General features: G+C 49.6%; 4 protein-coding genes across 4 annotated transcripts; 1 reads left to right on the top strand and 3 right to left on the bottom strand.

Moving 5' to 3' along the window:
* Positions 1-1,580: 1,580 nt before the first annotated feature.
* On the bottom strand, positions 1,581-3,598 carry I303_108489 (uncharacterized protein; the record flags this gene model as incomplete). The annotated part of the gene is made up of 2 exons (XM_018410462.1): positions 1,581-3,507; positions 3,570-3,598. The coding sequence occupies 2 exons, from the start codon at positions 3,596-3,598 to the stop codon at positions 1,581-1,583; spliced, it is 1,956 nt and encodes a 651-aa protein (XP_018260271.1).
* A 1,073-nt stretch (positions 3,599-4,671) lies between these two features.
* Positions 4,672-7,413, bottom strand: I303_108488 (uncharacterized protein; the record flags this gene model as incomplete). The annotated part of the gene is made up of 1 exon (XM_018410463.1): positions 4,672-7,413. One exon carries the CDS (start codon positions 7,411-7,413, stop codon positions 4,672-4,674), a length of 2,742 nt encoding a protein of 913 aa, XP_018260272.1.
* A 972-nt stretch (positions 7,414-8,385) lies between these two features.
* Positions 8,386-12,908, bottom strand: I303_108487 (uncharacterized protein; the record flags this gene model as incomplete). Its single annotated transcript, XM_018410464.1, has 9 exons — positions 8,386-8,619; positions 8,694-9,041; positions 9,115-9,474; positions 9,531-9,791; positions 9,885-10,178; positions 10,242-10,625; positions 10,686-11,663; positions 11,718-12,112; positions 12,176-12,908. The coding sequence occupies 9 exons, from the start codon at positions 12,906-12,908 to the stop codon at positions 8,386-8,388; spliced, it is 3,987 nt and encodes a 1,328-aa protein (XP_018260273.1).
* Positions 12,909-13,351: 443 nt separating this feature from the next.
* Positions 13,352-15,435, top strand: I303_108486 (26S protease regulatory subunit 7; the record flags this gene model as incomplete). Its single annotated transcript, XM_018410465.1, has 13 exons — positions 13,352-13,365; positions 13,418-13,431; positions 13,496-13,537; positions 13,596-13,633; positions 13,698-13,899; positions 13,971-14,136; positions 14,200-14,272; positions 14,336-14,431; positions 14,484-14,610; positions 14,663-14,912; positions 14,980-15,093; positions 15,153-15,243; positions 15,307-15,435. The coding sequence occupies 13 exons, from the start codon at positions 13,352-13,354 to the stop codon at positions 15,433-15,435; spliced, it is 1,356 nt and encodes a 451-aa protein (XP_018260274.1).
* Positions 15,436-15,883: the final 448 nt, after the last annotated feature.

Genomic DNA, 15,883 nt, shown 5'->3' with positions numbered 1-15,883 from the left:
TGTGGTGTTGCATCCGCTTTGGTGCAGTCCTTCCTACCGAGTCCTCGTCCTAGTCCTCGTCGTCGCTATCAAGACTATCTTCTTCGCTGTCTCATCTCTTCTCTCCTCTTTAGCCCTCAAATAACCCACAAAGGAGATTTTTCAGGATGGCCAAATCGAAGAACCACACAGCCCACAACCAAAACAAAAAGGGTGAGTCTTCCTTACAGTCGAATTCGAGCATAAAATGCGGAAAGAAGCGTCTTGAGTGAAGAAAAGGGTGGAAATGGACTTAGTTGAAAGTGCGGGATCGAGGCATGGGAGCTGTGTTTTCATATGAGCAGGAGAACAGAGGAGAGAGGGAGAAGGAGAGACTGGGAGGGAAAAGAAGAAGTTCATGTTGGTGCTGAGGCTAATTGACTCTTGACGATTCCACGTAGCCCACAAGAATGGTATTAAGAGGACCCAAACCGTCAAGTACAAGTCGATGAAAGGTGTTGATCCTAAGGTTAGTCTTTGCGGAATATGATCGTTCGTGTGGATTGGGTAGACTGTAAAAGAAGGCGGTCACCTGGTGAACCGGTGAAAATGGAGGCTGTACAACGAACGGATGAGCGGTGTGTTGGGCAAACGATGAGTAGAGCAGGACAAGGAGGATGCCATTGCGAAGAGTGGACTAGGAGAGGAGAATGGTCGCTTCTCATTTGATCAGGGATCGGCATAACATTATCGGGCATATCTGCTAGCTGTACCGCTGGGAACAGCACGATAGGCGAAAGGTTGGAACGTCGTTATAGGCGGAAGTCATCAACGTAGAAAGGGAGAAATGTGCGCGGATCTAGAAAAGAGGAGCGAGAGTCTCGCACGGTCCGAAAGATAGGAAGAGGACCAGTGCTGAATGTTGGCGAATTGGCGAGCATGGACAGAGGATCTCAATTCCTCATGGATTCTCAACAATGGCAAAGCAGATGACTGGATGGCGGATTGATCAATCATGTGCAGACGGTGTAAGGAGAACCCAAGCTGACTCGTTTTACTTTTTTTACACAAACAGTTTAGAAGAAACGCCCGATTCGCTGCTCAAGGTTCCGCCAAAGCCGTCCGAGAAGCCAAAGCATCCGCATAAATCCAGATACCGAAATAACGAAATGGTTTATTAGGATTAGGATTAGGATAGAGCAGGAGTCGCAAGTTTTGGGATCTCTTACCTCCCTTTCGCTTACATACGAACAGGAAGAGGATGACGATGGATGTATGACCATACTGCATTGCCCCCAGGCTTCAGGCTTCAGACAGCGGACTGTTCGGTATCGAAGGTTGGCTTTTGGCTGATCAAGGCAGAGAGAACATGTTGTCGCGGCAACAAATTGGGTGCGATCGTGGGAGTACTAATGCATGGAGCTCACACAAGGCAGGCACGCATGTGCAAGTACACAAGGAACGACGTGGCGCCTCTCATCATCAGAGCGATTATACTGACAATTCTTCCGCCAACTCCAATATTGTCCCGTGGATTAAGCTCCTCTCGTGTATCAACATCTCGTTCGAACGATTTGTGATACGTGTAATCGATACATAATATGCTCGTAAAGCGCAGAACTTTATATGGCCTTCTCAGGCGGATCTACCAATTTACCCAATTTACCTCGGACTCTGACATATCCTCTCCAGTATTTACCCCATTCTTCCCCTTGTCCCACTTCGTCCCCGTCCTTCTTCTCCACTCCACTCTCCAGAACGTTGAGCGCCATGGCACGTTCAAAGCACTCGGCAGCCTGCTCCAACTGTCCTATCTGCTCCTCCGTCACATTCGCCTTTGCCGAGGTCGAGGTTGAGGGCAAAGATCTTTCCAGGAAGACAGCTTTGGTATAACTGATCTCGGCCCCAGTGAGCAAGGCATCTCTGCGTAAAAGCTTGGAAGGCGCTGTAAGTGCGGATGAGTTGGGTGTGGTGTATGTAGATGGAAGTGCTTGGATTGATGAGATTACGGTCTCGGATAAGTTCGAAGCTTCGTTAATCAGTTGAACGGGTTCAATCAAATCTGACTTTGATTTTGATTCTGAGCGTTGGGCGTGCAAGACGGATGCTTGGTGCAGACGAAGAAGAGCGGCTCGGTGTTGAAGCCATGTTTGATGTAATGATGCATCAGCTCCTGCTGAAGAGGATGTTAGATCGGACGAAACTGATTTTGCCGAAGGTGGGATGAGGGATAATGCTTGAGACTGAAGTGCATAAGCTGAATCGAGCGCCGAACCTGTGGCTAAGTGCGCAGAGGCTGAGATCAAAAGGGATATTGACGCTCGAAGAATAGCAGGAGACAAACCAGTCGTTGGGATTTCTGCCGGAGTGGAAGGAGTAGGAAGTGTGGCTGTTTGTGATGACGCTGCGTTAGTCGACGATTTCCCGAAACCAAACCATCCTTTGGTATCTTTCTTGACCTCCTTGAAGACTTGGCTGAAACCAGAAGCTGGTTGACTGTTCATTTGTATCCCAGCTTTGTCTAATCCCCATGACCACCATTTGAGGGCTACATCCGAATTGCCCGTCCTCGCACTTAGATCTCCTACTTTGCCTGCCAATCGCATGATCCTCGCTTGATTATGTAAATGTTGTTCGTCCTGAGCATGATTCATCGAGCTCAATACCTGTTGATATAGGTCTTTCGCATGTAGTAGGGAGTCCGTCGTATTGATCCTTTCCAGTATACCGGCCTTGAGAAGCAATAAATCCAATACAGTCGGATCACCTTGAGGAACCCCATGCGTATTCTCGAATTTCGCCGCAGGCGGTCCAGCCGATGTAGACCCCGAAGACAGATTCGGAGGGAAAACTAAACCTTTCTTGCGAGCTTCGTTGATCGAGAGATTGATGAACTCTTCAGCTAATTCATAACCCCTATCTACGCTTTGTCTCCCACCGTTCCCAGCTCCGTCGGGAGTGTTGGTATTGTTACCGATCATTCCTCGAACAGCTACGTAGTCGGGGTGGAACGATGCGCTATTACCTCCTGTAGCAGCTTTGGAGAGTGTTGATGAGGCCGATCCACCTGCTCCCCATTCTTGACAGATCCAAGCTCCTCTGAGAGCATGACGTGCTTTTTGACCTAATCTAGGATCCGTTCCTCCCTTGGATCCGCCCGTCCAACCTTGGTTCTCGCCAATCCACCCATACGGGTCATTCGCCCCGTCCCGAGACGGTGCTGCTAGACGTACCTTCTCGACATAGAGATGCAAGCCTTCGAATGTGGCTAGCGAGACTCCGCCGAGAGCGACGATGCCATACAGGATATAACGGATTACTCGGGAGATGTAGGATAGGGCGTAAACGGTGGAATCGGAATACTCGGTATCTGATGGGTAAGCAGGCGAGGAGGATGTCGGACCTCGTCGAGTGATCTGCGAGTACAGACGGATGGACGGTATCGATTGGAAAGATGCAGCGGGAGTCGGACGGGGCGAAGTGTGAGCAAGGGCGAGGGCGGGGGAAAGAGAGGGACGGGGAGAGATGATGCTATGACGAGTGAGCGGCCTAGCAATGATTGTCAGCGGGACAGCCGCGTTTTTGGGTTGCAGAAGGGATAGGTCACCTACCGCAACGACCTCTTTGCAGGTCTGTACATGTTGATTCCTGCGCTGCGCCGCTGACTCACTGAAGAAGTGTTCGGGCAAGAAGACCAATACCCATACATTTAAAATATCTGGCCGGTTATCAACGACGGGAGTGGCAAGCATACCATGTCGCTCATCACGTGACCTTCCAAGCTGAGTGACTGGAGTGGCACCTAAATCATCATCGTCCGGTACAATTGCATGGGCAAAATTTCGCAGATACACGAGCTTAAAATTGCATATAGCATGACACGCCAAGGGTAGACGCATACAGGGGAGAGGCAGGAGAGGATAACCAGCAAAGGACAAGCGTATATATGTATATCGCAGACCAATCCAAAAACCAGCGCAAACACAAGGCGTTGTGCGATAGTGGTTATTCGGCGGGTCTAGAATTTTGAACCTCTTCAACCCGTGCCATTTGGCTCGCATGTTCGAATCATGTCAACGTCGATCTTTTTGCTCTCATGCATTCTCCTGATCAAGAGGATCATTTTGGCATCGAAATCGTCGATTTTGAAGCGGTAGAAGACGAGAAAAAAGCTCGAGAAGGATTTTCGGAGGATACGCCGTAAGTGCCACTTTCGATCGGGGCGCGTGTGAAGTTTTCCTCCCCTCCTTTGGGTCCCGCCACATTCCGGCGAGAGGTGAGATCGCAGCTGGGCCGGAGTGGATTTTTATCATGTTGTTGATGTTGCTGTGCTTTCGTGCTGCATATGCATGCACTTGCATGAAATGGACGGTGATGCGACAAGTAAGTTTGAAAGCTGTAAATAAGGTGTTTGCATGGTTCTTCGGCCTGCTTCGCCCTCAACTTGATCTTCTACTCTCTTCTCTGCGCCGACCGTCCAGAGGAGAGGTGAGGTGGAGAAAGTGTATGGAGGCTCGGCCCAAATATGTACATACATACACACATGCATGATAGTATATAATATGCTTCAGAAAGACGATCACACTATACTTGATTGATATTACTGCCATATCGCTCTTTGATTCTCTCATCATTTGGTGATACCTTGAACACCCAATACCCGCAAAGGCATTTATTGCAATCTCACCCCGTTGAGCGTTTGAATGGATTTACCTAATACCCCCTTCCGGTCCTACCTCTACTCCTACTTCGTCCCGTGCGTCCTCTCTCTTCCTCGTGGACTACCCTCCCTTTCTCCTCATGAACCATATCCAGTTCTCTTCCGTACAAATACCGTTCAGGCTGCGTGCCGGGTACAGAGGTGGGAGTTTGCTGTACTTCCCAAACGGGCGAATCTCTCGATCTGCTCAGACTCCGTCCTCCCCTGTTCACCGAGGGTGACTGACTAGATCGTGAAGATCTCGATCCACTCAGATCTCTTGATCTGGTAGGTGACATCGACGGGACTGCTCCCATACCTATGCCTCTCCCTGACGTTTCGTAATTCCCATTGCCCTGAGCGCTCCCATGCTTGAGATACGGTGCCGCGGTGAACGCTGAAGGATGCGAAGGCGCAGATTGAGGTTGAACGTGCAGATTTGGTCGATTGCGAGATTGGGATCGAGATTTGCTGTATCCCGGGATAGGCAGACCCGTTATGGAGATCTCGCCGGATTGCCTGGCATAAGGTAATCCAGCAATAGCCATATTATTCTGCATCGCTGAAGCCGTGGCTGGATGGTAATTGTTGTTAGTGCTGTTATTGGTCTCGCCACGTCTGGCAGTCCGCCCACGATTGTTGTCCACAGCTTCGAGCGATCTGACGAGGTCCGGTGCGTCAAGTGTGAACATGGGACGATAGCCACTAGATCTGGATCTTGATGCACTAGCAGATCGTGACCTAGACTGTCGAGGATCATCATGCTGAGCATGAGTGTTGCGCGCGGCGGGGTGACCGGACGTGAAGGTAAACGGATCTAAGCGATTGTCAATGGCGGAGAGACTACCGGTATGAGGTGGAGGGATCTGTTGATATTTCCTATCTCTCGATGCGGAAGTAGACCCTTGCGAGGCTGTCGAATGTCCCCTTTGTCGGCCCCGGCCAAACGGAGATCCGATCGGCACAGGCTGAACCTGGAGACTGTTACCGTCTCTCCGTCGCGAATCGAGCAGTCCTCCTCCATCGCCAACACCCATACCCATCCTTGCCCTAGATCGACTCCTCGATTTGCTCCGAGATTTCACTTCTGCCCAACCAGTGACCGCATCACTTTCTTTGACTCTTCTGACAGTCCAGCGTGTCTCTCGATTGCCATCTAAACAACCATGTAGGCACTCGGCCCACTCCCGACCTAGGAAAGGGGGTTCTTCCCATGATCCCCTTAAGATCTTCATCTGCAGCCTCGGGTCGAAAGCGTCTACGAAGGGCAGCCTGCCAGTAAGTAGGGCGTGGAGGATTATACCCAACGCCCATACGTCCTGAGCCAGTGAGGGTCCGGCAGGTGGTGCACGCAGAAGCTCGGGCGGTGCGTAAGGTAGAGAAGCAGAAGGGAATGGCTGAATGGGATGGGGGGTGATGTTGTCCGGTAAAGCGTGTTCGTTCGGACGATGATGCGATTTTGACGCAGGTAACGGCGATGACATTCGCGGACCGCGGTGATAGCCAGATGGCAATGTCGAGTGTCTTCCGAGCGGACTATGACCAGGTGCAAGGGGAGGAGGGATAGAGGGCACAGGCAAATTCGAATTTGACTCTGATGGATCAATCCTTTGAGCCATGTAGAAATCAGCTACCATGACTGCACCTGAATTATTGTCCACAAGAAAATTGTCTAGTTTCAGATCACCATGTAAAATCCCTCCTGCGAATGACCCATATCCCTCGTGCAGGACTTGTACCGCAGCGACGACGCCAGGGAACCATTTTCTAGCCGTCTTGTCTGATCCACCCTCCCGCTGCAGTACGTCTAATAACGACCCTCCATTCATATAAGGGGAGAATAAAAAGGTTGCAGTCGGCGTGCGATGCATTTCGACTAAGGGTAATAAGCTCGGGTGTCGTGGTAGACTTTGCCATATTCTGATCTCATCTTCAAACTTCTCTAACGATCCTGACCTATCTGAAAGATCATCTCTCTTGACTATTTTGCACGCCACGATTTCGTTGCTTATATTGTGAGTCGCCTTGCGGACAGTCGAGAATCCACCTCTTCCTACGATTTTGCCTAGAGTGAAATCTGATACTCTTGCACCTTCCCCGTCTGGTGGGATAATCTTCTGAGCTGGCTTGAAGGACATCTGAGACGAGAAGGCTGATAAGAAGGCTGAAGCTGGTGAGAAGGCGCTGGAGGATAAGTCGGACACCGATGGCGAAGGAGGTCCAGAAGGTCCGGGATCAGACATGAAGGCGGGTGACGAGGGAGCTTGGTCGGATGAATTGACGGATGGTACACCGCCCGTAGATGCTGGTGCGGCATGGGTAGCATGATGCGAGAAAAGAGCGTGGCGAGATGCCAAGGGAGGTGTGAAGTGCTGATTCGAGGTCGGGACCGCTGTGGTGGGTGATGAAAGGTTTGATCCGGCAGCTCCGAAGCTGACTATCTCTCTTCCTGCTCCGCCATATATTCCTGCGCTTCTCAGACTTGTCGCTCGCCGCAGATCTGAAGCTGCAGAAGGAGTGGAAGGACCAGCACCATTCTCATCTACCACCATCAAACCATTGTCAGGTGTTCCATTACCATACCCTAACGCGGAGATACCGGTTCCGTGTGTATTGAGACCGAGACCGCCATCGTAGCTTGTCGATCTCGGGGCATTGAGTCGCGATATCCAGGCTGCGGCAGGTGATTGTCTATCGGGAGGAGGGGAAGACGTTATGTCGGGTCTGGGATTAGAGGAAGAAGAACCTTGCAGCATCCTAGAAGATCCGCCAAAAACGAGAGGGTATTAGCGTTGCTTCCGAAAGAAGAGACACGAAAGACTACGTTGGCAAACAGACCGTATGACCGTCTCTCGGTCTTCCGACCAACGTAGAAGTGTAGAGTGGTTTGTGCGCGAAGGCATACAGCCAAAGGTAGGTGGTCACTTGACTTACGAATGACCCGATGCTGCAGAGTACTAAAATTTGTTTACAAACGTTCCTGTATTCTTGTGTTCTTGGGCGGTACCGGTGCGAATGAGCCGGATGCTGCGACTCTTAAGGACTAGACAGCAGCCTGCCTTACTCAGATGATAGTGTATGAGTATATGAGATGCGATGATGTTGATACTGAGGGTAGTTATAAGCAATGAGCAATGAATCAGACGAAGAAGATGAGATGAGGAAACCAGGGTATAGATGGATATATGGAATATTGCTTGATTTGGATTGGTTTTCGTCGTGTCCGGCTAAATTGATGGTCCTGCAGGTGTAAAGTAAACAAATAACCGCTTACTCCGTTCAATCCGTCTGATCTTTAGCCGTACTCGAGGAATAACGTAAAAAGTACTCGCTCTTGGGACTAAACCGGGGTGCTCCTCACAGAGATGGGGGGTAAAGTAGATGCGATGGAGTCTATAGGTGTATAAATGTATACATGATTGGGTGGCGACACTCTGAACCCCTCTGTCTGTAGTGCGATGCAACTTAGCGCTGCTCGGTGTGCAGTGCACAGATCGCCGAGAGGCATGAGGGCGAGGCCGGAGCAGTCATCAGCATTTGATGCATAAAGGAGTGTGGACAATGTCAGCTGACTGCTCGATAAATAATCCTCGTTTATACGGAACCGGGGCGGATCATCCTCAAGCCCGACGATAATGGAGAGGGCGTAGCTTGACATGATACATGATTACAATGCATGGTCAAAGGTATTGCATACAAGTACAACAATTCCGTATTCAGGATGTATATTAATCAATTGAAATAACATTATTGTCATCATCGTCAATCACCATAATCGGTGTATCCCCGTGCTCATCCTCACTACCAACTTCAACGGGTCTCGACTGACTTCCACTGACATTGTGAGATGTAACATCCATCGAACCGATGGCATCAGCATCGATCTCGGGTTTGTAAGTATCTATCCGATATTGATACTCCCTATAATGCTGAGAGTAAGCCCCTGCCGTCCGCGCCGGATACTAAAAGCAACAAGCGAGAGTAAGCGTACAACTACGAGAATAAGTGTCGTAGTCGTAAGAAAATCTTAACATACAGTAGCAGCGAATGCATTCCAAGCCGAAGGTGCTTTAGGGGTGGATCCCCGATACCTAGCGATGTATTGCGCCATCTTTTTCTCTTCTTCCATCGTGTACGGTATCCTTTCTTGGATCTTCTTGGGTCGTTTCAAAGGCGAAACAGAGCGTTTATCTGCGATAGCAGGGGAAGATGGGGACCCGCTTTTCGAACCAGGCTTACCTCCTCGGAAGGGCAATTGCTGATCTGCATAAGCTTTCGCTGCAATAGTACTTTGTAATCGTTCCGGCAGGCTTGCGTACTCCCCCTCTTTGCGCCACCAAGCTGTCCATTGTAATCGCCAAGTAGCACGAGCGTAGATACCAACCTATCCATCCAGTAGATCAGTTCTGCTGAATGATCACGCAGAATGCTCTTGGAAAAGATAATTATCAGCTTACCTCGGTTTTGAGGACGAGACCAATCTCGATCGAGGATAATTTCCGATCCGTAAATTCTGCTTCTCTCTCCTTGAAGATGACAGCTTTCTCTTCTGTAGTCAAGGATCCGCCCTCGGCTTCATCATCTTCTGATAAAAGGGCAGCAGCAGCTTTGCTCGACGATGATGAACTGGCTTTGGTGGACGCGGAAGTCGACGAACCCCGTCTGATTGCTTGCGACGCAAGTGGCGCCTCGAGAGGGGTACTATAATTCGTGGGATCGGAAGGAGTACCTCCATTCGCAGCAGGCTTGAATCGACCGGTCTTGCGGGTCCATTCGCTGTACAGTACAGCCCAGGTAGTAACGTGATACACTCCATACTGATATTCGCTCATTCATCAGCTGAGATTCATGGCTGCCTTCATTGTCGGCTCACCTTCGCAGCGAGATCTTTGCCCAATGTGTTAAAAGACTTCGACCCTGCTTGTTTCACCTCGGGTGTACTGAAAATTTGTACAAGCTCTTCGTCTGTATATGCCTTCTTATTCGAAGGCACTTCGGGTATCGGTGACGGCAATGCGACCTTGACATTCGATTTCGAAATTGACGGGTCCATCGGAATATTGGCAAACCGGCCTTTCCCCGTTCTAAATTGAGACGCATGCGCGGTCCAACTTATTGCTGAGTAAGCCGGATACTATCGTTCATGAATCTGTAAGCGTCAGGCCAACCTTCATTTATCTGATTTCTTGGCTGACAGCTTAGGACAGGTTTATGGATTGCAGTTCACCTTTTGATTCATGTATATACCGAATTCCGTGTTGTTCTTTGTGCCTTGTTTTGGCAATTCTTCCGTAAAGATCCGAACCAACTCTTCGGTTGTCAAAGCAGGACCAGTGAGCCTCGCTTTTTTAGGAGAAGGTTGACTGGAACTTGTTTCTCTTGACGCTGGCGCAGGCACAACTGGACTCGATGGTACTGAAGACTCGGCTTCCGCTTTTGTGCTCAGATATTTGAAACGGCCTTTCTTTCTGATCCATTGTTTGTACAATTTCAACCAATCGGTTTCGCTATACACCCCATACTAACGTCTGCACTTCAGCTCAAGGTACTGGCGAAGAATCGGGCAGGGACGGAGAAGACCCACTTTAGAGGCCATGAAAGCTGCTAAGGACTGTTTGGTACCGCCTTTCCTGGTCATCTTGTCCTCTCGCTCAAACATCCCCGCCATCTTTTCAGGCGGGATCTCCTCAATCTCTTCTGCGTTGTCATCGTCTTCCGGAGCAGGCTTCTCCTCCTCCTTTTTGGCCGTCTTTCTGTCGCTCAATGGTACACCGTGCGGTACGGCAAAGTCGAACTCGTGCAGTCTCCTGCCTTGATCAAGGGATTTGCTGATCCAAGACATGTTCACAGACCAGATCCCTTGCTTGGATAAGCCTTCAACGATGGAATGCCATTGGTGATTCTTGTAATTGTGTATGAGCACATGAGTAGACTCGGGATACGAGGTGACCAATTCCCCGCCGGCACCCTAGTGTCTGAAGTGTCAGCTCACCATCACAAATTACGGGAGAAGGGATCATTGACATACTTTGATTCGCCTGATGAGCGGTATGCGATCGGGGTAAGTGGTATCCACCCAGAATTTCAACCCGGAAAACATCGTCTTCTGTAAAGCAGGGTCTGGCTTCTCCTCTTCTGCGATTGTATCGTGAGCTGGAGCGTTTTGTAGGAAATCTGACGGACCGGCGTCATTGAGAGGATTTGCGAATGCATCTTGAGCTGGAGCGTTTTGCGCGGAACTAGACGGACCGGCTTGACTCGGTGGATCAGCCACTTCTCCACACAGAATTTCGGTAGCTTCGTCTAACGAGTCGATCGCTGGAATGTCGGCAGGCTGCACGGAAGGTAGTTGTGAGAGAGATATGGCTTTGAAGTGTTTCGGAAAAGTCTGACTGGCAGCGGTGATGGGAGTAGGCAGTATGTCGGTCTCAGCTGTGGGAATATCAATCACCTCATACACATCGCCGACAGCTGTTGGTGCAGATCGAGCTTCGGCGATGACTGGAAGACTCGCATCATCAACAACGATATTGTCGTCCGAAGGAGGTATCCTGTCAGGACCGCCACTTTCCCCCTGGTCAGGTTCCGGCACATCTCCTGGGCTCTCAACATTTTCAGATTGATCGTGAGATTCCCCATCGCCATTGGCAGCTTGATCCCCTTCACCGCTAGTCTCCTCCTGCACAGCACCTGGTGGTTCCGTTGACATCAGTATACCAACGGGAGGTCCACCAGCTCTGCAGCCACCCCATTCATCGTCATGTCCCAGGAATTTGCCAGCTTCTAAGCATTTGTCTACCCAATGAGATTTCAAGAGAACTTTCTTCTGCCATAACTCGTCTACGGTTCCGCTTTGAGCCTGCCTGGCACGATATCGCTCTCGCGCGCGAGGCCGTAACCAGTCGGGATGGCAGTACATATCGAACAAGTAGGTGCTTGCTGGATGAAGAATGATCAATTGGGTGGCTTCGTCTGTATGCTCGGACGATATTTGACCTCCTTCAGCCTACGAGCCAACATCAGTCAGGCGCCCAGCAAATGTATGTGTTTGCATGCTCACCTCTACCTTCTTGATCAGAGCCATATTATCCGGTAGAGCGACATCTACCCAAATATCGATAGCTTCCTCCGATTCAGGTCTGACAAAGATACCATCTCCATCTGTATCATATGACTCTCCGCCTACAGGGTACTGTACGTGATGAGTTCGCCGTCGCGATGGTCCCGCTTCCACTTGGCGAGGCAGCACGCGTTCATCGCTCGATCCAGTGAGCTCCATGGTGTGATTTCGGATCTGCTCATTCATTATGTGAGGTTCCGGTAAGTCTTCGGTCTGTTCTTGTACTGCATCTGCGATTGCAGGCACGACGACTAAAGAGTCCGTGGGAGGTCCAGGCGTAGGCTGTATGGTGACAGCGTTTTGAGCATTTGACCCTGATGTCGAGGGCTGAATGGCTGAGAGACGGGCAAATGTCAGACAGAGTTCCTCGGATTTCAGGACAACATTCAATCACCCACCTGCATTCAACGCTTTCTCCTCCGCCTGAACTGCTTGCAACTCAAGCGGGCACAATTGTCTGACGCCGTTCGACATTAGATTCGCTTGACCGTTGCGGTCCCTTATATTGCTTGAAGAGCGTTTACTCTTCTTCCTCTTCTTCCCGTTACCCTCTCTTTCCTTCCCCTTGTCTCCTGCTTTCCGCTTCTTGGTGTTATGATCTGGGCCTGTATCGCTCCTGGAAAGTTTAGGTGCCGCAGTCGTGCTCGATTCAGCGTGATCATTCGAGGTATCCCTTCGGTCTGGGTCATCGGCATCTGCTGTTCCGCTATTCTCGTTTTTCCTCTTTTCCCTCTCTTCTATGATCTTCTCGGCTCTACGTATCGCAGCTGCCCGAGCTCTCGCTGTTGCCTTCTTCCGTTCAGCTCGAGGACTGCGATTCCCCCCGTAGAAATCGGCTTTCCGCTTCTTCTCGGCCTTCTTCTTGGCTTGAGCAGTCCTGCTGAGCGGTTTTAGAGGAAGTGTCCAGACTGGGACTCGACGTTTTCTTATCTTATCTCGAAGAGGTACGCTGTTCGCTCCGCTATCTAGCGGTATCGATGCGCTGCCATTGTTTGCTCTCGGTCGAGGGTTACCAGAGATATAAGTCGGGTTGAAATCGTTATTGTTGTTGTTGTTGTTGTTGCTGAATTGTTCTAGTCTGCTGGGGTGTATTGACAGTTTCGAGGGGCCTGGGTCTGATTTCAAGGTCATGAAGACTACTCCACCACGAAGGCTCAGCTAGGTTTATGATGATATATGCCTGCGACAACGGCCATCATCATCTGTAGCAAGGTGAACGTTGAGACCGAGCCAGTTATCGCATCTTACCGCGTGGGGCACCATCAGCCAGTCGCCTCGGCGTTATTTTCGCTGGCAAGGCAGGTCAAATCCCATGTGGCAGTCAAGCTATCTGGGGGCCCATTAAATCCAGTCGCGACAAGCAACAATCAAGTTAGATGGACTTGTCATCGTTCATTCGTTCATTCTCATCATCGTCAGCAGCACTTTGACCATACATTCTCGCCACATCCGACCAAAGACAAGACCGGACCTATCAAAGGCTTCAGCTGAGTCGTAAGCACGGAATATCGTGCGGGGAAAAACTGGATCAAAAGAAATAGCACTGAAGGCAGTGTATATAATAGATTGCAAAGATGCCGCCTAAGGAGTAAGTCTTTCTCCTCCACCCTCTGGAGCGTCGCTGACCCAAGTATGTGTAGGGATTGGGAGAAATGTACGTCCTAGAGTTTCCACAGATAAAGATGTAGTGTGCCCTACTGACACGCCCACATTCTTAGATGAGAAGAAGGTGACTGATGAGAAGGAGGAGAAGATAGTCGGTAAGCTTACTCATCGCACCCAACAACACTTATCAAGACACTGACTACGCGCCTGTAGCCCTTGATGAGTCCGATATCCAGATTTTGAAGACATATGTAAGCTCAATTGCTTGCCATCATGCATGACGATGTCAGAGCTTACGGATCACCGGCTGCTTAGGGTCAAGGACCATATTCTTTAGCTTTGAAGAAGATCGAATCGGAGTTGAAGGAGATCCAGAAGCGCGTAAATGAGAAGATGGGTGTAAGGGAGTCCGATACTGGTTTGGCGTCGGCAAATTTATGGGATGTAGCTGCGGATAAACAGCGACAAGGACAAAGACCTCTACAAGTCGCCCGTTGTCAAACGATTATCAAAGCCAGTAAGTCAGCTGTAGCGTGCAGTCTTCGAAGACTTAGAGCTCATCGCCAAGCTGATCGCCTCCTGCTACAGCCAACCCCATACCCGAAGGTCAAGCTCTGAACCCACAAGATGGAGCCGGAGCTGGAAATCCTGAAGGAGACAAATATGTGATCTCGATCAAACAAGTGGCTAAATTCGTAGTGGGATTGGGTGAACAGGTAGCTCCAACCGATGTAGAAGAGGGTATGCGAGTGGGGTGAGTCATCGCGAGCGCATCAGTCTCGCAAATCGATTACTGACTGTTTGACGATTCTTACAGGGTCGATCACACAAATTACAAGATCATGATTCCCTTACCACCCAAGATAGATCCTTCGGTCACCATGATGCAGGTAAGCAAGCCATCAATACTCCCACCCAATCTCAGGTCTCTTGCTGACGGATAATCGACACAGGTCGAAGAACGACCTTCAATCACATACGCCGATGTCGGTGGATGCAAAGAGCAGATTGAAAAGTTGAGGGAAGTCGTCGAACTTCCTCTGCTAGAAGTGAGTCTGACTGGACTTGGCAGGAGACATATCGGCTGATGCGTTTGATCAGCCTGAACGATTCGCAAATCTTGGTATCGAGCCGCCTAAGGGTGTATTACTTTACGGTCCGCCAGGTACCGGTAAAACACTGTGCGCCCGAGCTGTAGCAAACAGGACAGACAGTACTTTCATCAGAGGTTAGTTATTTGCTTATCAGAGATGGCCTGTAACTAACAGCTTCGCATGCAGTCATCGGGTCAGAATTGGTGCAGAAGTACATTGGTGAAGGTGCTCGAATGGTCAGAGAATTGTTCGAGATGGCTCGGTCGAAGAAAGCCTGTATTATATTCTTCGACGAAATCGATGCTGTCGGTGGAGCGCGATTCGATGATGGTGCAGGAGGTGATAACGAAGTGCAAAGAACGATGTTGGAGTTGATCAATCAATTAGACGGTTTCGACGCCAGGGGAAATATCAAGGTCATCATGGCAACGAATAGGTCAGCTACCATTCCCGAGTGTACTTGGCACATAGCTGATGCAGGTATTTTTCTTTCTGATGTGCAGACCTGATACCCTTGATCCTGCTTTGTTGAGACCTGGAAGATTAGATAGAAAGGTCGAGTTCAGCTTGCCCGATAACGAGGGAAGGAGTCATATCTTGAAAATTCACGGAAAGAGGTGAGCCAACACCTGCGCTCATGTACATGGACTGCAGCTGACATGTTTTGCTATCGCAGTATGAGTGTCGAGCGAGATATTCGATATGACCTGATCGCGCGATTATGCCCCAACGCGACTGGTGCGGAACTGAAATCAGTTGCTACTGAGGTAAGCGCTTCGCGTGACGCACTTGATGATCGGTTGTAGCCTGTACTGACTCGCTGTCTATAGGCCGGTATGTTTGCGATTCGAGCTAGAAGAAAGGTAGCTACCGAGCGAGATTTCCTTGATGCCGTAGAAAAGGTCATTCGACAAGGAACCAAATTCTCCAGTACAGCTTTGTACGCTCAATACAACTAGATCCGATACGTCACCTCGGGTCATAGAATGCATGAATGTGTCAGCAAAGTCAAAGTAAATGACAAAGAATGCATTAATACTAGACCAGTGATCAGCTTGAAGTAATGCAAGAATGCAGGGGACACGGACTTTCGCTGTGATCGTTTCTGCCATCTGCAGCTAAGATTCATTATTGCATTTATTCATGTTTTTGCATATTTCGTCATTTGTGTCATATGTAAAAAGCATTACTCGTACTACATTGATGGGTCTTGCTGCCCTTCTGTCTCATCTCATCTAAATATCAATCAAATCCAGATTGTCCACACGAATACGAAATTATCATCATCATCTAAAACACTGTTCGTGATCCCACAGAACAGGGAATCTCGCTAGTCATTATACATTATATATACTTTCCCAAAATCGCGCATTGCACTTGCATTGCTTAGTCACAGCGTTATCTTGT

This window comes from Kwoniella dejecticola, chromosome 11 (genome assembly GCF_000512565.2).
Source record: "Kwoniella dejecticola CBS 10117 chromosome 11, complete sequence".
Taxonomy (NCBI): domain Eukaryota; kingdom Fungi; phylum Basidiomycota; class Tremellomycetes; order Tremellales; family Cryptococcaceae; genus Kwoniella; species Kwoniella dejecticola.
The sequence above is the reverse complement of the archived record's forward strand: the minus strand, read 5'-3'. Positions and strand labels throughout refer to the sequence as shown.